The 23,402-nt window shown below is 36.6% G+C and overlaps 1 protein-coding gene across 12 annotated transcripts in view; it reads right to left on the minus strand.

Moving 5' to 3' along the window:
• IQCM (IQ motif containing M) overlaps positions 1-23,402 on the minus strand; it is a 189,092-nt gene that overhangs the window by 69,033 nt on the left and 96,657 nt on the right. For 11 of the 12 annotated variants that reach the window (XM_021396554.1, XM_021396553.1, XM_021396552.1 and 8 more), the window contains 2 exons: positions 20,958-21,028; positions 8,460-8,551 (listed from right to left, as the gene is read on the minus strand). In XM_021396554.1, coding sequence (XP_021252229.1) covers positions 8,460-8,551; positions 20,958-21,028 — 163 coding nt within the window. The remainder of the gene's footprint in view (positions 1-8,459; positions 8,552-20,957; positions 21,029-23,402) is intronic. The other variant, XM_021396549.1, reaches the window with a different exon arrangement.

A 23,402-nucleotide genomic window follows, 5' to 3' on the forward strand; every position in this document is an offset into this window, starting at 1 on the left:
GTATAGTATGTGCTAAATTAATGCTGGCAATGCATTAAATATATCTTAACCATTCTTTCAAGAATGATATTTAGCAAATCTACACAAAGAGCCTAAATGCTAGACACTGATTATCGTTTTTTAATCAAAGACTGCCAGTTTTAAGGTTGCAGACTTGTATTCCAGATTTCAACCAGTGAGGTATGAGTTACCCAAATGTTAGAGAAAAACATTCTTTTTACAAGGCTACTACACTTCAAGTAAATGCTATTGTAGAAAGAGGGCCTGGTTCTGTACACCCTTTTATTTTGTTGGATTGTAATCCATCAGTTAAATGTTATCTCCAGCGAGAGTTAAAATGAATGCACATTATCAGGAATAGCCTTATTTAATTTCTGATTTTTATAGGTGTACAGTTCTTTGGTCATTTATTTAAGATGTTATCTGTGATTACTGAGCAGCCTTGGTGAATTTGATTGACTTTCATACTAGTTTACCATATTTTGGTCTTCACATCTGCTTTTCATCTGAGAATCTGAATCCTAAAATGATTCCTCCCAGACCTAGAGTGGTTAATATCTGTCATTACCTTTGACACTGTCTCCCACAGTATTCTCCTGGAGAAACTGGCAGCCCGTGGCTTGGACAGGTACACTCTTTGCTGGGTAAGGAGCTGGCTGGAGGGATGGGCCCAGAGAGTGGTGGTGAAAGGAGTTAAATCCAGCTGGCAACCGGTCACGAGTGGTGTTCCCCAGGGGTCAGTGCTGGGGCCTGCCCTTTTCAATATCTTTATTGATGACCTGGATGAGGGCATTGAGAGCACCCTCAGGAAGTTTGCAGATGACACCAAGCTGGCAGCAAGTGTTGATCTGCCTGGGGGTAGCAAGGCCCTACAGAGAGATCTGGACAGGCTGGATTGCTGGGCTGAAGCCAATGGGATGAGGTTCAACAAGACCAAGCACCAGGTCCTGCACTTTGGCCACAACAACCCTAGGCAATGCTACAGGCTTGGGGCAGAGTGGCTGGAAGACTGTGTACAGGAAACGGACCTGGGGGGTGTTGGTTGATGCTCGGCTGAGCATGAGCCAGCAGTATGCCCAGGTTGGCCAAGAAGGCCAATGGCATCCTGGCTAGAAATAGTGTTGCCAGTAGGAGTAGGGAAGTCATTGTCCCTCTGTACTCAGCACTGGTGAGGCCAGTTTTGGGCCCCTCACTGCAAGAAAGACATCGAGGCTCTGGAGCATGTTCAGAGGAGGGCGACAAAGCTGGTGAGGGGTCTGGAGCACAGGCCTTATGAGGAGCGGCTGAGGGAGCTGGGATTGTTCAGTCTGGAGAAGAGGAGGCTCAGGGGAGACCTTATAGCTCTCTATAACTACCTGAAGGGAGGTTGTAGTGAGCTGGGGATCGGCCTCTTCTCTCTTGTAACTAGTGACAGGACAAGGGGGAATGGCCTCAAGCTGCACCAGGGGAGATTTAGGCTGGACATTAGGAAATACTGCTTTTCTGAAAGAGTGGTCAGGTGTTGGAATGGGCTGCCCAAGGAGGTGGTTGAGTCACCATCCCTGGAGGTGTTCAAGAAACATTTAGATATAGTGTTGAGAGACATGGTTTAGTGGGGTTATTGGTGGTAGGTGGATGGTTGGAGTGGATGATCTTGTAGGTCTTTTCCAACCTAGCTAATTCTATGATTCTATGATTACATCAAACCCATTCACTCATTTGGAAACCATGCCCAGTATATAAAGTGTATGATGGCAGGTAGTCTACCTTTTAGTTCATGTTGTGTAATATCAAGCCAATGTCTAATAAATCAATGATTTAATGTGAAGATGAACCTACACTTCTTGTGCAATTGAGAAGTGAATTGATAATTTTATACAGACTGAGTGTTAACACCAGTTACTTAGGAGAAAATATGAGAAAAAAGTGGGCATAGAAGTGAGATACACATGCTATCTGCATAAGACCTCAAGAGCCATTCTCCAAAAATGAATTCCTGGGCAAAGGCCCAACAATAAAGTAAGTGATTTTGCACATTTCTGGGTATAAATGTATTAATTCAGTGAAAAATATATACTTGATGACTTCCTAAGTTGCTTCAAATATATCTTAGTGATTAACATGAGATTTACCTAATGCTACAAGACATCACCCAAGATATTCTTGGGTTCTCCAGCTGTGCTTATCAGTACGTAATGCTGACAAAGGAAATTAATAAACTAGTGAATATGCGATGAGGATTTGCCAGGACCAGATCTCTAAATATATCTGATATTCAAAAATCAAGTATCAAACATATGTAAACATCGCAAATTTCAAAAATGAACAGTTTAAAAGATAACCTTTGATCTGCAGACTGCTACCTACAAAACCTAATGAAGCAGAGAGAAAGCTATTTTTCACCTTACTTTCTTAAGTATTCTTTTTAAAGTATGATATATCTTACATTACTTTCTTAAAGTTGGCCACATAATTTGAAGTATGTACCCTTTTAACAGGAAGAAAAATCATGTCATCCCTCCCTGAAAAGTAGAAGATGAGAAATACACACAGAGGTTTTCTCTATAATCTGCACTTGCCGTGATATTTGATTCACTGCTATAACAAAGGAATCAAATGGCTTGATCTTCACAGAATCTTCCACATAAGACAGTGCAGTGAAGCATGTGTTTGAAATGGAGTGAGCTGTTCTCACTTCACATTATGATGAGCCACTTGCCAATTGAGTTCAGCCTCCTGCCTCGCAATTGCAGAAGGAATTTAATTGGCTATTGCAGCAATCTGTACCCTGATAAGGTTGCTGAGATAAGAAAAAAAAAAAAAAACAGAAAGCCTGTCTCATTTGAAGACCGCAAATAGCGTATTCTTCCACAGTCTATTGTTTGTGCTGGTCCACCTTCTCAGTATGCAAATATCCTTCAAACTACCAGTACACCCTCTAGATTTCCCATTTCTTCCTGAGACCATCCAAAGGTTCACGGTTCCTTTCCTTTACTTCCCAAACTATCTTTGAAGTCTCCAGCATGCGACTGTTGTGGTTTAACCCAGCAAGCAGCTAGGGACCACACAGTCATGTGCTCCCTACTCTTCCCAGTGGGAAAAAAAAAAAAAAGTAAAAAAAAGACAAAAAAAAAGTAAAGTAAAACTCGTGTGTTGAGATAAAACTATTTACTAAGATAGAGAAAAGGTATAACTGCAAGAAAATATATATATATATAAATGTATATAACAGGGGATGCACAAGCAATTGCTCACCACCCACAGACCGATGCCCAGCTAGCAAAGAGTGAGATGAACACCCACTCCCTTCAGAACTCCTTCCACATGAGGTCATATGGTACAAACACCCTTTTGGCCAGTTTAAGTCAGCTGTTCTGATTCTTTGCCTTCCCAGCTCCATGAGCCCTTCGCTGAGAATGGCCTTGGCTCTTTACAACACTGCTTAGCAGCAACTATAAACATCAGTTTGTTCTCAATCATTTTTCTCTTAACAAACCAAAACTTAGCATCATACCAGACACTCTCAAGAAAACAACTCCATCCCAGCTGAAACTACAACAGTGGCCCAGCAGCCCATGCATGCCTTCATCTGAGGCTGTCTCCCTCCCTTGAATTCAAAGTTTTTTTCTGCCTGAGACAAGTATGGCCTGCAATAAAGACCTTGCTTCCACTTCACAAGCCACCTGTTATGTTCTCCACCAACCTGCCAACTTTTCTGTTGCTTCCCAGTCCTGCTGCTCCCCAGCCCACTGTGCCATCTGCACAGCAGGAATTCAGAGATAAACTTACCAAGTGTTAGAAGTCTCAGCTTTGTCTCAGAGCTGATGCTGTTTTGTGAGCAGAATAATTATTCTGAAATAAAAGTAACTTTTATTTAAGAATAATGTCTGCATGGAAACCTACTCCAGAACTGGAGTAGCAAACTAATTTATTTGACTTTAGTTCTGCTTATCTGCTTCCTCTTTTATATGGAGACCATGAACTATTTCTGAATAGTTGAAGTTTTCTTAGTAGAGTAGGACAGACATGGACATAATAATTTCATTAATCTGCAAAAGGAATGAAGAATGATTTAAACATCAATAACATTTCTAGTATTTTTGTAACTGGAGAGAAGCTGAAATGCAGGATTCTGAAACGCAGGATTAGTCTTTTAAGTCTTCCATGCCAACATTAAGAAAAAATAAACAAACAAAAAAATCTTAAGAAATGAAACCACAGATCACAGCATCTCAGAAGACATTGAAGAGTGTCATAAGAAGCACTGGAAGAGGTAGCTAAGTTGCAACCAGAGAAAAGATCTACCTTGTTTATTATAGCCAGTATTAGGTACCATGCCACAGAAACTCAAGACCTTAGTCTTGGTTCCAGGGCCCCACGATGACGAACATTGCTTAAATATAATAAATATAGGGCAGTCATTAGCCCAGATAGTTACCACTCGCAGTAAAAATCAAGAGGCAATAAAGAAATACAGACAGGTGATGTAACATGAGGAAATAATGAATTGATTTTGATTGGCATGGTACAGAACTGTCACAGTACAACAAGAACTCAATGGTTGTATCTATTGAACAGACAGTACGGTTATGGTCGGTCTTAAGAATGAAGAGAAAGTGCATTCAAGAGGTTGTTTTGGACCATCTACAAAGAGTTTCTGCTAAGTCTACCAGGTAGCCCAGGAAAAACACTTACAGTAGCATGCTGGAACATTAAACCTTGCATCATTCATCAATAGGAAGAATAGAAGCTGATCATTCTATTTTAAATCAGAGATGATAGAGTTCGATTCAGATTATTATGATATCCTGTATAAACTGGTGAATTTGAACTATGGAACCACTCTGCATGATAAGCAGCAGAATTCTTTGTCGGCCTCGAATCATAATTCAGGAATAGCTAATTCACAGCTAGCTTTGAAAGAGCTTTAGATTTAAATAACTGTATCTTATTTTAGGTTAAGTGAAAATCCGTAGTAAAGTGAAAATCACAAGCAAACCAAACTATCTTAGTGCTTAAAACATCACCACTATATCTTGCCCCTTCCCAAAGAAAACAAATCAATAATTTAAAAACTGAGATATTCTGGTTTGGTAATACCTTACCTATAATCCTTTCTTCCTCGTGTACCTTTTTGGACAAGGTTTTATTGAGCCTATCTTAAAGTTTAATGAACTACTCTTAGTAGTTTTATTTCTCAGAGAATACATGAAAGCCACTCTAAAGAAACAACAAATGTTTGTATATAGACAAGCAGAGCTTGAGGCACTTTCTGAGCACTCTCAGTTTTACCCAGATTCATAAGACACGGTGATCTGTGTTGTCTCTTCTCATTAAATAAAATACAGTCAGACATGCAAATATTCTGAAACATTTTCTTTCATGTGAAATGTTGAGAAACAAAGATGTCTGTGCATGACGTGCTTTCTAGTCTTCCTTCCCCAAGATTTTTATTATTTTATTATTTTCATAGTTTTTCCTCTTGCTAGATTAGGTACTATAGCTGATTTCATCACATATAAATACCATGAAGTGTAAGTGTACGTGGTAAGTCACATACCAAGAATACAGCTATTGTAAATAGAAAACTGACTTGATGTTTAAAATAACTGAAAGGACACCCTTCAGAATCAGCTGAACAACCTAACTGCATTGGTAATGCAGGCCTATCATCAAACCCTCTTTTGAGACGGTATCTTAGCTATGTTATCTACACAAAGAAAGAGTACCATCATGTTTTTGGATGATGTGTTCACTGCAGGCTCACTCATGACATCACAACAAGATTTTGAAGCTTAGTTTTGTTCTGTTGTAAAACAAAATCAAGGGAGTCTAATGCAGTGGCTAAGGCATTCACTTAGGATGCTGGAAAGTCATATAAAACAGAATGTCCTGAATGAATCAGCACAGTGATTTTCAACTTCAGCCTACCCAAATAAACCCTTTGCAAGTTTGGTTTCAAGAATGAGTATGCATTTGTTTTTTTTCTCATTTTCTTCCCGGAGCAGATATTCTAGGCCTTCAGAAATTCTTCTTGACGAAAAAGCCATTGAAACTCATTTCTGGGGAAAAACACTCCAGCTGGAGAGTTTCAGGGTTTGCCTAAAGGCAGGGTATGTTTATCAGTCATTTGCTCCTCGTAGAAGAAACATTGGCTTATTCTTGCTGAAATAAGAATTTTTCAATAAGTGCTACACTGTAGTCAGTCTTGTTTCCTCCCAATGCAATTGTAGCGTAGCTAAAGTGACCTTGACATAAATTCCTAAGATACTGTAATTGTTAGAACACTAATTGTTAGCCTCTTAAGGCTGAACCACAATGTTGATATCCACAGATAATTTGCAAACTTTCATTTAGCTTTTAGTCACCATCAATTTAAGCTTCTACCTGAGACTAAATATGACATCCTTGAGCATGTCATTAATACTGACAATGGACTTCAGAATACAGCAGTTTTGTTGAATTACCTCTAGAGACAAACTGCCACTGTCCCTGTCATCTTGTATCACACTGACTGATTAGTACTGCTTAACAAAATATCTAATGAAATATTACAAATAGAGGCCTCCCAAAACACATTATCTTCAGTAATTCTATTCCATATTGCAAACTAAATTTTAGACTGTGTTTTTATGGATCAATATCATTCAAGAGATCTTTAGACAACCACACTTCCTACTAAAGTTTTCAAACCAGAACCAACAATATGAGGCACCATTTTGCAGCTAACTTCTGAAAATCCACTTGTAAGACACAGAGTTTAAGACAGAGAGCAAGGAATCCCCAAAATACAAACATGAGATGTTTAATATGCTTAGAAACCCATGCTATCATGGGTGGTGTTATATTGTGTATCAGTATGGTCACTCAGCATTCAAGCACTGACTGTTTAAAGTGCAGAGAAATGGCTGTTAGGATAATCAGTGCAATGATGAGTGTCTCAGATGAGAGGAAACAAGTAGTATTTTGACCTTTTTCAGCCCAGAGAGACAGTGTGACAGTGGACACAATTGATTCAGGCAGGAGTGGGCGTGACAAGTCAAGAAGGGAGAAGAAATGTAACACCAAATGACAACGCTGACATGATATAAAGTCAGTACAAACTGGCCATGCCTAAATTTAGGGGGAAAACTGATTAAGGTTTCTAACCACCAAAAGAGACAAGAGCTAGAAGTACAAAGAGTTTGAAGAATAAAAAATAATAACTAGGTAAAAAACAGGGCTTAATGTCTTGTATGTCTAAATGGTACAGTCGCCTTCAGCAGGAAAGTCCTGGATTTATCAGATAAAAATATATCTGTCCAAAGTCATTCTCTTTTCATGAATTAACTGAGTCTAAGGACAATTTACAAATCGAACTGAATTACAGTAAAGAAATAAAAGTTTGTGTTTGTACAAAGCCTATGTTCATAGTGGTTTCCAGAGAATATAGAGAACAATTATCCAACTGTATTTATCTGAGGATGAATCATTTAAAAGCAGCTCTAATTATATGATGCTTTTAGGAATAACATCTCCCAGTTCAAGAGGTGATAGGATTTCAACTGCCACTACCCAGAATCCTGTCTGACTCAATTTAAGTCATCAAACCTCCTCTCATCTTTTATATTCTGCTTTGTTCACAGATAGACACGGATAGAGGTTCCTTTTTAAGAACAAAAGAAACATTTAAAGAAAAAGGAAACCTTTCATTCTTGTTTCTTGCAAGCCTTTCAGACTTCACAAGGGTTTTCCAGCAGCCTAAAATATATTTACAACTCCAGCCATTCTATGATTATATAACCTGTTCTCTTCTAAGGTCAAAGAGGAAATTTTATGTATGGAATTTATATCCAACAGCTCCATGCTACTTTAAATTACATTTAACATTTATTTTTTGTAACTCAAAACCATACAGTGACTGCACGTCACCATATAGAAACATTTAACAAAACTTAAATACATATTCTATTTCTTTCAGTACATAACCTCATTTGTAATTATAAAAAATTGAGAATCAGTAATCTTTGAAGTGTTCAATATTTTTAAGAAATACTTGTTAAAATTACTACAGAGGTATGGTAGTTTTAGCTATGCACTTACTGCACTATATTGTATGAGGCTGGGTCAAATAATTTCAGCTTTAATAGCCCGCTGGGAAAAAGCTTACATATTTGGATAGTATGCTGTAAATATCAAATCAGCAAAACAATGAGAGCCATGCCATGATGATGTAAATTCTGGAAACCTGTGAAAAACTAGTTTGCCCATGGTAATTGGTTGAGCGTGGTTCTCATAATAATTGAAGGATAGCTGCTAAGCTAATAATGTTTTGGACTGAAAAACTTGGCTCCAACTATGAACTTTGTTACCATGCTTTGATTACACCATCTAGGCTGTAACTTCTCATGTAGAAAGGGAAGTTCATTACTAAAATATTTCTAATCTGTAATGTACACAGAGTTGACCTACCCTCACCAACACTCAGTCAGTTTACATACCTTCTTCAGTCTCACATGTTTTTGACTCATGCGATCATCCTCCTCCACAGAAATTGGAGCCACCATGCCTCTCCAGTCCCGGTATAATTTACCTGTTGAGAAGGTTGATGTGGTTTTGAAAAATATATTGCTTATCTAAATTACTTCACATTATTTATTTGCATTCAAGCTACTGAATTTGTAGTTCCAGACTGTGAAAGTGGAATTGACATCTATCTCCTTTGAAGTTAGTCAAGAGCTTCCAAAAAACACTTCAAATATTCTCAGACTTATTGTGTGGATCAATGAGCAAAATCTCAATGTCAGCATCTCGCTGCATTGCTTTTAATGCAGTCCTTTCACTATTTTCAAAGGAAAAACTGAAAGTCTCATTTTATCCAGATAGCTTCCATAGAAAGGCATAAAGCAGCTCTGCATTCTTCCACTTACTTTACCATGGAAAGAATTAGCATGGCTTCCTGTTCCTCTCTTAAAGCATGTTAGCTACAAGACTTCCTGTTTTTTTTGTCTCCTGAAAATTACCTAACTTGTATGCTTCTTTCAGATTGATGCAGAAAACAGGAACAGAACTGCTTTTGAAGGTATTTTAAAGAGCCAGTCTGATTTTGTCTAACTGCAACTCCACCACAGTCAGTGTAATGCATGTATCTTGTGCCAAGTCACAAGGTAGTTCTCACTCTAATATGATAATATCTTTAAAATGTTCCTAATGGTAAAGTACACATACATTACTTTTCTAATAAAAACTATCCCTATCAGCTTCAACTACACTGAATTCCTTCCTCCAATACAACTTCATTTAATGAGTTGACAGATTACGCTGTAAAATAAATTATGTAGCTATAAAGTTCTCAGAAATAAATCATGTTACATTTTTTGTACACATGTACAACTGTAAGCAGTTTTTCCAACACGTGGTAGTGATTGTTATGTTCTGTACAAAATAACACAAATTTGAAATGGTAGAATGCTTAACCTATATCACAGTAATTTTGATACTGACAAAGTGACTTTTGAGTGAAACAATTTTCTGCTCTAGCTTTTCAGAAGAATATACAACCCTGATTTCAGTGAGTGCACTACAATAGCAGGGAGATCAAAGATGCCTGATACTTCAGTAGATTAGATCATTTCAGATAAACTGAATCAAATTTGGCTAGTGAAATGAAAATCTTAATCATGCCAGTTTTGCCTATTATTCACATCAAAATATAGCAGATATACTGAAAAAGATCAACATTCTTTTTGTCTAGGTCTCATTCTCCAAAAGTAGTGCACATTAATCACTTATGAGAAAATTTTAAGTCTAAATAGGTACAGAGATATCTGCAATCTTCTCCTCCTCTCTAGGCTGGCCAAACTCTTCAATCATGAAGTTAATGTAACTTGCACATCTTAGTGTTATAATCAATAAAGACTCTGGCTATTCTTGCTGGTTTACATTTTGGTATCAATAATTTCCCTGAAAAAAACAAGCTCAAAAAGTAATTACAACTTTGTGAAAAGGATGGGTTTTTTACTTTCTTGTTCAAAAATCCCTTTTGCTTTCCTCCATCTCCATCCCTCATTACCATGGGTTATTCTTCAAATATGTTTTCGCAGCCACTCTAGATAAAGAAGATATGTAGTGACCACATGCAGTATCCTAATGCAGAGATGTTGGAATGTGCTGAGGGTCTCTGATATATAGTTTATTCACATAGCTCAGAAAAGTGATTTTTTGTTTCTCACAAAACCATTACCTTGGAGCCTGAGAATTTAATAAATATCAGCACTAACAAAAAAAAATCAAAAAAAAAAAAAAAACCTGTGTGAGAAAAAGTAAGTATACATCATTTTGCAAATCCAGGGACCAGTGAGAGGAAAGGGAAAGGGAAAGGAGAAGGAGAAGGAGGAGGAGAAGGAGAAGGAGAAGAAGGAAAAAAAGGAAAAGGAAGACAGACCAATTCATGCTCATTATATTTTCCCAAGTTTTCTGACACTGACTTTTTCTGGGTTCCAAATTAATAACACTTCTGAATTATATCATGCCCGTTTTGATTTCAGGCACTTTTTACCTAGTCCCTTCCCACAAAGATTGTTTCAGAGGGGTCAGACAGGAGGACTTGCAACTTCCACGGGCCTTTTAAAAGTCAAAAATTGTTGTAGGAATCTTGTGAAAGACATATCCGTGTGATCCAATAAACAAGTGAGAAAAGCCAGAGTTTAAACCGAGCTTCTCCTAAAAGCACTTTTTCCAAGTTCCTATTTTAATTCAGAAATTAAAAGGAAAAGGAATTAAAAAGAAAAGGAAGAGGAGGCAGTTAATGAAAACTCACAGCTAGCTACTCTCCTGTAAAATATGGCATTTCATTTTAATCTATAGTGCTTACAAGCAAGTATTAGCTAGATGATAGAATTAGAAGTTTATTATTAGAAGTGATACGACAGACATGATTAGAAGTTCATTGTTCAAGTGTATGTATAACTTAAATGGGGTGTAGGGCTAGATTGACAACACAGTGCTAGAGAGCTAATTCAGAGAATTCCAATTTTGTCCATAATGTTAGTCAATGAGTGCTTTGAGAGTGAACAGGAAAAATAATGGCCAGAATCTGGAAATAAAAAGCACTGCTAGAATACAGGAGGTTGAGATCGAAGTCTGTATCCACTTTGATGTATTTTACACTGACAGAATAGCATAAATAAGATTGTGGCTCATCAGTGCAACAAATACAAGATTGTGTTCCCTGTCTAGATTGCAACTTCCATTATATTTATTTTAAATAAAATTCCACAGCAAAAAAAAAAATAACTATTTTCTGTATGTCTCTGATGACTGACACCACAATAGAATTAGGATATTCTAATGAAAATTCATACAAATTTATGAAATTCTGTAATTTATTTGTTGGAAACTACTTTTATTTTCAAAAATTAATCTGAAAATGTTTGCTGATTAGCTTTTTTCCTTGACATGTAATTTCTTTGAGGCAAACTTTAAAAGCAAACAAAAACTCAGTTGTCTGCCGGAGTTCTGAGCAACCTGAGAACTTTACTTCCATGCAGATCAATAGAACAATTAAAATCCAATGGGATTTCCTAAAATGTCCAGGACTCAGACTGCATTTTTCTATGTCACAGCATTACTGATGTCTGACTTTCTAGCCTCTGGTTTTGGTCTATTTTGAGAATACATTTCCTTGCCAATTTTGACATGGACAGTGTCACTTCTCAAAATGAGAGCTACCTGCGCTCACTTACACATACAGGACCTATTATAATTCAAAAATTATTGTTTCTATTCTCAAGCTCTTTCATCCTTTGTCACTTCTCGTTTCAACTTTCAGCGTATACTAGCTCATTTGTTTTATTGCATTTTTACCCTATATTTACCAATGTAAATTAGATTTAACCAACACACCACTATCACACTCATCTTTATTTTCACCTGCAGATATATACTTAAGTTATTTCAGAACTTGTTAAAGTTTTTCAAATGCAAGAATTCTGTTTTTGTAGTCTAGCCATTATATAAGTTCTTAGTTGATTTCTTATATTCTTACTGATTCATAACTTTCTTTTCTTTTTTACTGATTGACTTGTCAAGGCAGACAAAACACTTCTAACACTGAAAACTATTTTCTTTCAGCAAGCTTCTTTTCCTCAACAAAAGCAGGATTGTTACTGTTCCTAATATCACAGCTACTGCTGGAAATATAATTCCAGTGCCGAATAGCAAATGTAAGACGTAATTCTTCACAGCATAGAAATAGCTATTGAACTTGCAGTAATTGTACCTTCAGTGTCAGGTTCAGCAGCAAGTGTAAGTAGAATCATAGAATGGCTTAGGCTGGAAGGGATCTTAAAGATCATCTTGTTCCCCCCACCCCTCCTACTGCAGAGGCTCCAGTCCTCTGATCATCCTTGTGGCGCTCTTCTGGACTCAATCCAACAGCTCCATGTCATTCTTGTGTTGCAGGCCCCAGGCCTGGATGCAGTACCCCTGATGGGGCCTCACATGGGCAGAATAGAAGGAGACAATCCCCTCCCTCTCCCTGCCGGCTACCTCTCTTTTGATGCAGACCAAGATGCAGTTGGTCTTCCAGGATGTAAATGTACACTGTTGATTTGCATCAAGCTTCTCATAGAACAGGAGCCAAAGTCCTTCTCTGCAGGGATGCTCTCAATGAGTTCTTCCCCTAGTCTGTACACATCTCTGAGATTGATCTGACCCAAGTGCAACACCTTGTAGGTAGAAGAAAACCAGTCCTCTCTTTTCCACAGAAGTGGTATTGGTCCCTGCCAGACACAAGGTATTTGCTAGAATTCATCTGTCATGTAATACAGCCAGGTGTTTTTAAAATGGTTATTTAAAATAAGAATATATTTTTCATTTCCTTTCATTAAAGTATCAGGAAACATCTTTCTACATTCTTAACAAAGCTACTTATTTCAAACATAGTTTACTGTCTTTGCAAAAAATATCAATTTGCTTACCAGAAACAAACCAGATAGACTGTGAATAAAACGGAAAAGCTTCTGCAAGCGCAGAAAGTCTGCTTTTCATAGCTGATATTACAAGTAATTAGCTTGGCATTTAATAAATGACATTTCTAAGAACTGCTAAAGCTGACTTAAAAAGTGAAAAGAACAACTTTGTTTTGTTTAAAAAAGTAGTTGCATTGTTGCACACTTTATGTAAAATATTTTTGCCAATTCAGGTTGAAAACATCTTCATGCATTCAACACTTGAAATAAACATCTCCTCTATACATTGAACTTTCTATTATTGTGCTCTCTGCTTCACAAAAACTGATAAAATGTGGTAAGCTGATATATACTGCAACTGAGTGGGTTCGTGCTAGAGTTATAATAAATTCACTCTTACTTAAAGATATGTTATTTTTTCAAACTATATTTCAATTCATAACCAATTCAAATCGCCTTTTATATTTTGGTCAAAATAAAATAAAGAGAAGATATTATATAGGCTTAAACTTTTCCTAAACTTCAGAATCAAGCTTAATAGTAGCAATTAATACTAAATATTTTGAAGAATCAAGAATGCATGTACTTGGCTATTTATCCAGCCCACAGCATATTATACTAAATGTTTATATTAAATGATAGTCTCATCAGCTTCATTTCTATGCATTAGGAATCTTAAAATTTCTTTCAAGTACCTATGATATCTGAGTATCATTCACCCAGTTCAGCTGCTTTGTTTGCATACCCACCATCACTCCAGGGACAAGAATGGTGTCTTCAATCTGAATGGCTGTTATAAATAGGGTTCCTGTATATATATACAGGGTTCCTGTATAGGATTTGCAAATGGAGAGAGGGAAGCTGGTTTTGCACGTGTGTGTACATGCACAAACACACATGCATGTATGAGATAAATTTTATTTCACTACTTAACCACGAGATGATGAAGACCTACAAAGCACTCCAGTTACCAGGCATTGGACCTGTCTCTAGATGCTTGAAAATGTATTAGCATGTCACAGAAAGGTCTAGAAAAGGTTGTTTGAGATCTACAATGCATAATATATGAAAGAAAGACAAAATGTGAATTATGTGAATTGTTAGGATGATATCAGTAGTAATATCAATGACAAATGTTCTGTCATATTTACTCTTGATATTTTGAGAGAAAAGGAAACACACTCCTTTTTCTCTTTATTTCTTCACTAATTCTTTGTATAACCTGAAAGAAAATGTTTTAGGCTCCTTAAGCAAAGAAAACCCCTAAGAGGATAACAAAAATATGCTTTTTGGCAAAAAAAAAGTAAACTCTTTTAAAAAAATTGATACTTTCTCAAAAAAACTTCAACTTACAAAATAAAAAAAGGGGGGGGGGACCTTAAAATCCTAAGTTCTTATTTTGTAACAGAAGCACAAATATACCATGGAAAAAAAAATGTATATAGTCTTCCACTGCAGTACACAATCAGTGCTTGCAAATAATGATAAAATGCTTCTACAACATTCCACATTCATCAAATCAATATTAGATATATGATTTCACAGTGAATAAAATATGTTATACCAGTACATATGTGAGGGGCCCCTCATTAGCATTGCACTGGCATAGGAATGTTGATGGAAAACATCCCTAAAACTTTCAGTTGAGAAATGATATTGTGTCTGTATTACCACATCATAAGATCTCTCCTTTTACACCTTGTAGGTCTTCTGTTGAACCCCACCATCCTAGACCTACAATTTAATCTTCCTCTTTCATTTCATTCTGTACCCTCTCATTTCCAAATACTCAGTGATACCTTATTTCATCTTCATTCTTTACATTAGTTATATAAACCTTTCCATTAAAGAACTCAAATTCTGCCCATAAGGAACTTCCTTGGGCCTAATTTATTGAAGTGAAAAAAAAAAACAGAGAAAAGTGGCATGTATGCACATGAATGGATTGTGTTCCCTCTAAAAAAAAACAAACAAACAAACAAAAAAAAAAAACTTTGAACTGCAGTTTCCTTCCCTCCTTCTCCATCTCATCACCATGGGTTATTTTTCAAATGGACTTTCACAGCATCTCTTCACTGAAGTGAATGCTCCTACTTTGAGACCCTGGTATTAGTTCAATAATTACAATTGTTCAGCCCTGTATTTAATAGGCATGTGAGAAGGCTGCTAAAAATATAGACTATATTGCCTATAAAACCTTTAGAAATACATACAAAGCTGCAATCTCAAAACTAAATCCTGTTCCAATCAGTAAAGCTTTTCTACTAAGCTGTAATGAAAAAAAAAGAAAGAAAGAAAAAGAAAAAAGAAGTAATACTAGGGCAGAAGAAACAGAGGAAAGAATAAAGACTGGAATTCAAACAACCACAGCTGTGGTCAGGAGAGCCGAAGTTATTTCATCATTGCTGCAAACTGATCTGATTTTTTCAAATGCTTCAAAATTCTGCTATTTCTAATTTGCCCTTAAAAGTCATTGACTGTATCAACAAAACATCAAAGCGCCTAAGCAATACATTGTGTGAGTATCTTTCATAAAGCTCATGTGAAATATCCTCACCTTTTTTTATTTTAAGATTCAATCTCTATTTGAAAATTCACTGTTAATTTGCAGCGCTATAGGTGTTTTTCTCCTTTCCCTCCTTCAAACCTTATTTCCAGCTAACACTCTCCTTTATGAAATGTTTCATGCACTTTCCCATGAAAAAGCACCATCAGATTTTTGTATTTTTGTTATTAAACAAATACGTTGGGTTTTTTTCTGATGTGACCATGAACTGTGTTGAATCTAGCAAGAAAAATAACCAGCTCAGATTTTCCTATCGTAAGATGGAAGTAAACCATCATAAAACATAACACCCACAAATTGTGCTAGATGGCTTGAAGTTCTACTTGTTCTTGTGTTAATTACCAATAACTCCACCATTTTAAGAGGACATACCTGAAAAGGCAGTTACAATGGAATCTAAAAATGATCACAACTTCATCTGACACAAGTTCTTTGCTTTTTTGACTGAAAAATCTGTCATTTTTTCTTATACAATAAGAAAAAAAAATTAGGTAGATGTGCCTGAAGCAGGCAGCAGTAATTTGATTGTTTCTTAAAAACCCATTTATATTGAAGACTGAAATTCAATCCCAGCCTTGGAAAAAATGATTTTTTTTTTCCATTCTACCTAGGTGTGAGTGACTACAGAATTACCTAGAATAGCGACACAAAAGGGAATTAGAGCTAGACTTATGCTTCTACTGAAGCCCAGCAAATAGCCAGTGTCCCTTTAAAGGGAAAAAGGAGGGTGCAGAAGTTTTCTCTCTGAGCAAACTTTGGTGTGATTTTGCATCAAATCCTGTTTAGAAGTGAGCCCAAGTCACATACTAAGGCCGCCAGCTTTTGGCAGTCCTTCAGCTCTAAAGATCAGATTTTCAGAACAGTTCAGCTGTCACAGATAATGCAGTACCAATCCAACACTCGGCCTTTCAGCTTCTGGCCTTTACTGCAACAAGTCCCTTATTCAGAAAACAGATTTCTTATTAACGTCATCTGTTAAGCCAAAAGAGGAAAAATGACTGTTGTTGCAAAAGTTATTTTTCAACAGTGCATACAGAAATGCTAATATTAATGTATTTTTTCATTTAGGACCTGTCTGTGGAAAACAGGTTTGGCAAATATTTTTATGTATATGGCTTCCGAGATTCTGTTTTCTATCCATGACCAGATCAGTCATACCCCATGAAGCTATATATATGAACAGTGAATTGGAAAAAGCACACTATTTCAACTCAATAAAAGAAAGGGGAAGAACCTCAATCAGGCTTTGAACCACTGAGGAGGCTGCAGTATTACCTTATTAAGTCAATCCAAACATAAAAGCTAGGTGGTCATACAGACATTCCAATCACAGTATTACATTTTCTAAGTATAATTCAAGTGGTTCACTTGAAATACATCACTCGTCATTAAGAATGATGCCAATAAGTTCAGTGAGTTTTATTTTAGTCATGCATTTGCAAAAATGGGCAACATCAGTATTGTTACCAGTCCTTCCCAACAAAATCGGTCAAAAGAAACTTCAACTACTGAAGCCGAAGTTCTCTTTGCTGAGCATATTTGTGTATATATATATATTTCTATATATGTATATAGACAAAAGCTGAATTCCAACTTGCCTCCTTGTATTCTGCTAGAAAATCATTATTCCATGTGACAGAAATAGAGGTGGGCAACAGAATGAAAAAGCTGAAGTAAGTTCAAGCCAATGCTTGAGTGTGACTCATCTTTGTTCATGAATAAGGATGAACCAAGTCAGTACAAGGTTTCTGGCATTATTTCCTTATCATCAAATATGTTTGATTTTTCACATATTTGTCATCAGTTCCTTTGGCTTGGATTGTTTTTGGCTGATGGAGACAAGCTAGACTCTTGATTTAACTCAGTCTTTAACTATCTAGGTCATTGAAAGAGAAATATTCTGCATTCCATCACTTTTATATGAGGAACAACTGATAGCAGAAAATAAATAGAAACAAGAGTCTCAGAGTTCTGTGCAAAAGCTTTCCGACTTGTGCTGAGAGAAGGAGAAACGAAAAACTCCAGGCCAATCCTCAGGCCCCTTAGGTTCTTGCAGGTCACCATGGACCTGCAGAAGAAAATAATCAGGCTACTCTACAATTTACACTGGCTCAATCCATTCTACTTCCCCTATAACTTATCACTCATATGAGCTTTGTTTAATAAAAGCTGGTAGAGGACAGTGAAAGAAGCACTTGTATTCCTGTATTCCTCTCCCTTCATTTTCTCCTCACTTGCACACTGCTACACTTGTGGTATGTCTCTCCAGGGTCCTGAGCAAGAAATGCTGACAAAAATTTGTCACCTCTCTGTCATGCAAGGTGGCAATATGAACTCTAAGAGAATTATGGAAATAGTGTAAGGAGCTTTATCAGAGAATATCAGTGACGGTTACTCTTCTTGTTATTTGAAAAAAAAAGGCAGGCTGATACTTACTTGGCATTAATAAATGCCAAGGATTAAATGCCAAAGAATAACTGGATCTTATCAATTCTGTACCATGAACATAGCTGTATCTGTAATCAAAGTGTACCAGTAGATCTCAGTTCAGAATATTCAGGCATATTTTCATATATGCCTGCTGATACACATGCAAACATGTTAACGTACAAGAATCAATGCTTGGCTATAGTATTAAAGCTCTTCTTCATATCTTTAATTGAGTTAATTAGCTTGCTTTCTTAACAGTGTATCAGCCTCTTCTACAACAGAAGTGACAATCACAATTTAATATGCAGGTTAGGCTCTGAGGAATACAACCAAATCTGTACAAACATTTGCAGAATTAGTCAGTTTTTGTTCCCAGAAGATATGGAAAAAGCTCTGGTCCTTTTACTTTGCTAGACAGCTGGCCTAATGTAATTTGCTAAAAACATTCTAGAATTAATCTTGACATTTTTCGTTAAATAATTTACTGTTTTTACTGAAGACTTAGGTATTCAGCTAGTTTGACAGCTGCTTGAATATAGTTTGAAGAATTTTGGCACTAATCACTGAATAAATTATTAGAAAACATATATTCTTTTTATATTCCTAGACATTTCCATCACTACCAGTTCTGTGTTCTTCACAACAAAAATCCACTAACCTTAAGAAGCACTTTTAGTGGGGGGAAAGGCTGCAGTTTGCATTCTTTTAGTAAACAAAAAATTCAACAAGAAGAAAGCTTTGAAAACATTAAATAGAAGAATTTTTAAAATATTGTCTTTGAAATCAACATTTTTGCAGATAATATGAGGGCATAATTAAGGGTTCACTTATAAAGATGTGCAACAAGCATCATTACATAGCTGAGCTAATGCTTAGCCTCAAATTCAACTACTGAGAGAAAAAATTAAAGGTAATACCAATAAAATAACCACCTATTTTAAAATATGCTGCTAAATTATGTTCCTCTCCCTTTTTATTCATGTCTCCTGCACCACAACATAACTCCAGCCAACATTCACATACGGAAATCAATGATTTTGCACACATCCAGGGCTTGCTCACATGTTTCAGTTCAAATAACCAAATACGAAACTATCAGAAAGTAAAAACAACTATGCCCTTTAAAAAGCAAAGTCAGAAACTTTTGCAAGATTGTCTCACATTCTTCTATTCCACTGAATAGCATTTCAGCTCTCTCACTGACACCACAGAGGTTTTTACTCTTCACTGCATCCCGTGGTTTGTGCAGGACGAATGGTGGGAGCAAGTTTTACTAGCCAGCAGAGCCGGGCCAGATAGGAAGGAAAAGTAATCCTGTGCTGAAAAAACAGTGACAGATTGCTTCCTTCTTGTAATGGAGGGAGGAGCAAAGCAGAAACAGAAATTGAGAGCTACTCCCTGCCTAATCTGATCTGGGGGGGGGCAACTACAGGCTGCCACCGAGTGTAGGAGAAATGATCATGTTGCAATTTAGTGCTAAAGAGCAATTAAGTTAAGCTTTTCAGAGCCTCTTTGCCATTCTTAACAATACTGGCAAAAGCACTTTGTGGATACACTCTAAGCTTTCCCGTTCTTTAAGACAGCAGTTTCTTACTGATGGTACCTTAAATCAGCCTTTTCTTGACTGCTTACATGGAAATTTAGATTTTGAAATGGGTGACAGTCATAAACAGAAGGCATTAAAAGACAGAATGGATGTTAACTCACTCTTAGTACCTAGCTGTTTCAGAATCCGTTGTTTTTCATAGCCTTATACCAAAACTCCAGAGTGCAGAGAAAAGGGAAGATCAGAGTAGACAGATCACTTTGCTGCTAGCAACAGACTGCCTGGGGACTTTTAAGAGCAGTAGATTAAGAAAATGTTTAGTGACTAATATGATCCAGAGCTCAGTTAAGTCTGTGAAAGCCTTAAGAGGCATTTATGGAAAACACATTTTTGTTATTGTTTCTGTTTATCAGGGAAAATTCAGATCTTCTTTTCAAAAGTCAGATCTTTTTACCTCTTTCTCAATGATCTTGGACTGAAAGAAAAGGAAGTAAGTTCCTCAGATCTCAAAAGTCTCCAATTTTGCATTAGGAACAATTACTGCAGATCTCTTGCTGTTACATTATTTTTAGTGAGTTTGCACAGAGGAACAGTTCAGTCTGTCAGCTGGCCCTGTCACTACAGCAGTTCATGCCAGTGACAAGCTAACAGACGCTAAAGTCAAAATTTAAGCAGTCCGTGATGGCAAATACAAGACTGGACTGACGGTCCAGAGATTTGTCCTGCAAAATGGAGGCATCAAACAAAGAAGGCCGGAACAGAATAAGACAACAAGCAGGATAGAGGGGTAAAGATTCAAAAGTCAGGATCAAGAACCAAGGCTAGAGCAGATAGAAGCACATTAGGTCTCAGGATCGTTGAGCAGATCTACAGTCATATGCCATACACTGGAAAAACCATCAGTCAAGCTTTTGGGCCAGTATCTACGTCCCTCGGGGACAGATTGTTGTTTGGATTAACCGTGATTAGATATCTGAGTATCCAAGTGAGGTCTGGAAGAGATTTGATGCATGCCAGAAGTGCTCAAGAACGGGACTTGATAGTAGTTATGTTTAGTCAGACAAATTCTTATTACTTTCTCATGTGTACAAGAAAATATGTCTAATGGTACAAAGCAAAACACAGTAAGACATTTCCCTTTGGGTTTGAAGGCTAGAGCATAAATGTTTCAAGTAAGCTACTAAAGCCAGTTCACTGGGAAGGAGGATAGAGGATAAATACTGTGTATTGTCCCTGAGATAAATGGATTAACAAAAAAGCCTGAAATTTTTTTCTTTTTTTAAAAAGGCACATTTGTCTAGCATCAATGTTTTAAACATTTTCAGGTTTTGAAGAACATTAGAAGAAAACATACTCCATATGAGAATTTTAAAAAAAAAAAAACAACTCTCCCTCAAAAAAATTCAAGTTCTCTTTTCTAGTACTCCGCATAGACTAATCAGATTTTATCTACACTCAGCACCAAAACAAATTTACTTCTGTTTACCTTTGTGTGTGATCTGAAACCCAGGAATATCACCTGGCCTGGGAGAAGAACTTGGCAAATCCAGGGATCTGCTTCAGAAAGAAAAAAAAAAAAGCAAAGCTTAATCATCTGTATTTCTACAAGATTTTATTGTAAGTCTGTAAGCGAAACTCTCATACTGTGTGATACATTACTTTGAAATATGTTTTTTAACACTTAAAATAAAAGTCTAAGTGAACCATTTGAATGAACAGTAGCTTTTGGGTTGGGTACCTGCTAATTGGAGAGACTAATTTCTAAACTAGCTGTTCTTTTAAGATGTCCTTATAAGTCACTGAAATCTAAAAACTGCTTTGTAATAATAGAAAATAAATTGACGGTTTTATTCTAGATCTTCACAGACTGACTTCTGTCGTGAGTTTAATTAACTGGCACTCATTGGTAATGTGAGTATGGAAGTTAAGGAATGAAAGTAAACAAAAATTTGCTACAGTAGCACTGGAAAATACAAATTTGTCTATACTGGTAAAATCTGGGCATGTAGCATTGCCTACAGATATGCCATGGCTGATATAATGAATATAGGCATCAATGAGACAAGGAAAACTACTTCTGTGAAGCTCCATTCACTTTTGAGTGGGTAGGAGCAGACTTCTATGGACTTTGTTTCTTCATAATCATGCCAATCTGTCTGCTCATCTGTTCACAGGCTGCTCTACAGAATAATTACAGCAGTTCCAGATGTTTCATTTATCTTACCATTAAAACAATGTGGTATGTAGTTGTGGTGAATAATTTCAAAGATAATAAGTATATTCTATCAGAAAAGTCAGTTACTGAAAACTAATTTGTGTTCACGGGAACTACTTCATATTCATGAGAGCCATTCATCTACTTGCTGAATTTTTATATAGGGAGATTGGGCTTTTGGACTCCATTAACTATATAAATGTTATATTAATGTAAAGATGGTTATCTAAAATATTTTAACCTAGCTGCTTAACTATGGCTAGTTTTGCATAATGCTAGGCACAGAAAACATACTCAGCCCAGTGAGTAAGTTTGTTCCCATCACTGATTTCTAGAACTGTTGTGAAATAACAAACAGCCTCAGGAGCTTCCATGTGATAAACACATCTCAGTTTCAGCTCTGGCTTGCAGATGAGCTTATCAGGAACTGTCATAGTCAGTAGTAACATCAAATACTTTTAAAACTTCAGCATCATTTTTCCACACCTGTTGTGCAACCACAGATCCAGATACTAGTGAAAGATGAACAGAAAGATCATGGAAAGGAAATCATTATCATAACTCATGTATGCAAATAGGTTTAGTATTTAAGTATGCTACCATATGAACTTTCTTTAATGTATAGCCAAAGTCACACATCCTATGCCTTGATATTATGAACAATATACTTCTCAGGGTTTCAAGACTTCATTGGTGTTAAAGGTGCTTAGCTTTTTTTTAAATCCCATTCCCTTTTGACAGCCACCAAAAACACTGCTATCAACCAGAAGCATAGTGCCTACTTCTGCTTTATCACTGAGATATGTTACACTTTCCAAAAATAAAGACCACATCATATATCTATATGTAATTCTCTCTCCCTTTGAGGATTTGTTGAAAGAAGGAGTCAAAGCCCACTGGTACAGCTGAAGCACTTTCTATGGGCAGCCATTTCAACTGTGCTCATTCCAAGGCAAACATAATCACACTGCTAAACAGAGAAAATGCTAAGTTTCTAAGACTACACAGTTAGAGCTCTATATTCTCCCACCAATATTTCAATCTCAAATTGAAACTGAAATTGTTTCACTAAGAAGTTTCCTTAAAGTGCTAGAATTCAGATGATAAAAGGAAGATATCGTCAACAATTTTGAGGCATTATTATTAGAAAGGTGTTTGAAATGATAAAAAGGATGTTTGAGAATTCATTAAAATTATCAAAAGCATAAAGTAACTTCTGAGAAGATTCAGCTTATGAAGAATCTGCCAAGATTGCAAATAAATACCCATAATGGGTTAGAGTGTGCTCCATTATGCATGTTAGTGAGTGGGCATGTGTTCATACACACCAGAGCACATGGGTTGCAGCTGTGAGTAAATACTTAACAATGCAGTTACTAGCCATGCAGCCCAGCTCTATACATGTTCACAAGAGGTGGTGCTGCCACAAGGGAGAAATGCGCCATGGAATGATTATGCCATGCCAATTAATTAGAACAGAATGAAGAAAAAAGTTCATTTCTGGGAGCAGAACTGAGCCAGGTCTTCAGCTGATGCAAATGATCACCATTCCACTTAGCTGACATTTTAAAAAGGAAAAGGCGAAGTCAGTATGCTAAAAATAAAATGTAAATAAAGTTAACATATATTTCAGTAGTGTTTAGTTATAGGGCCTCATCCTGGACTATAGGGCCTCATCCTGGACTATAAGATTTAAATATGAGTTTGATTACTAAA

Source organism: Numida meleagris, chromosome 4 (assembly GCF_002078875.1).
Source record: "Numida meleagris isolate 19003 breed g44 Domestic line chromosome 4, NumMel1.0, whole genome shotgun sequence".
Classification (NCBI taxonomy): Eukaryota; Metazoa; Chordata; class Aves; order Galliformes; family Numididae; genus Numida; species Numida meleagris.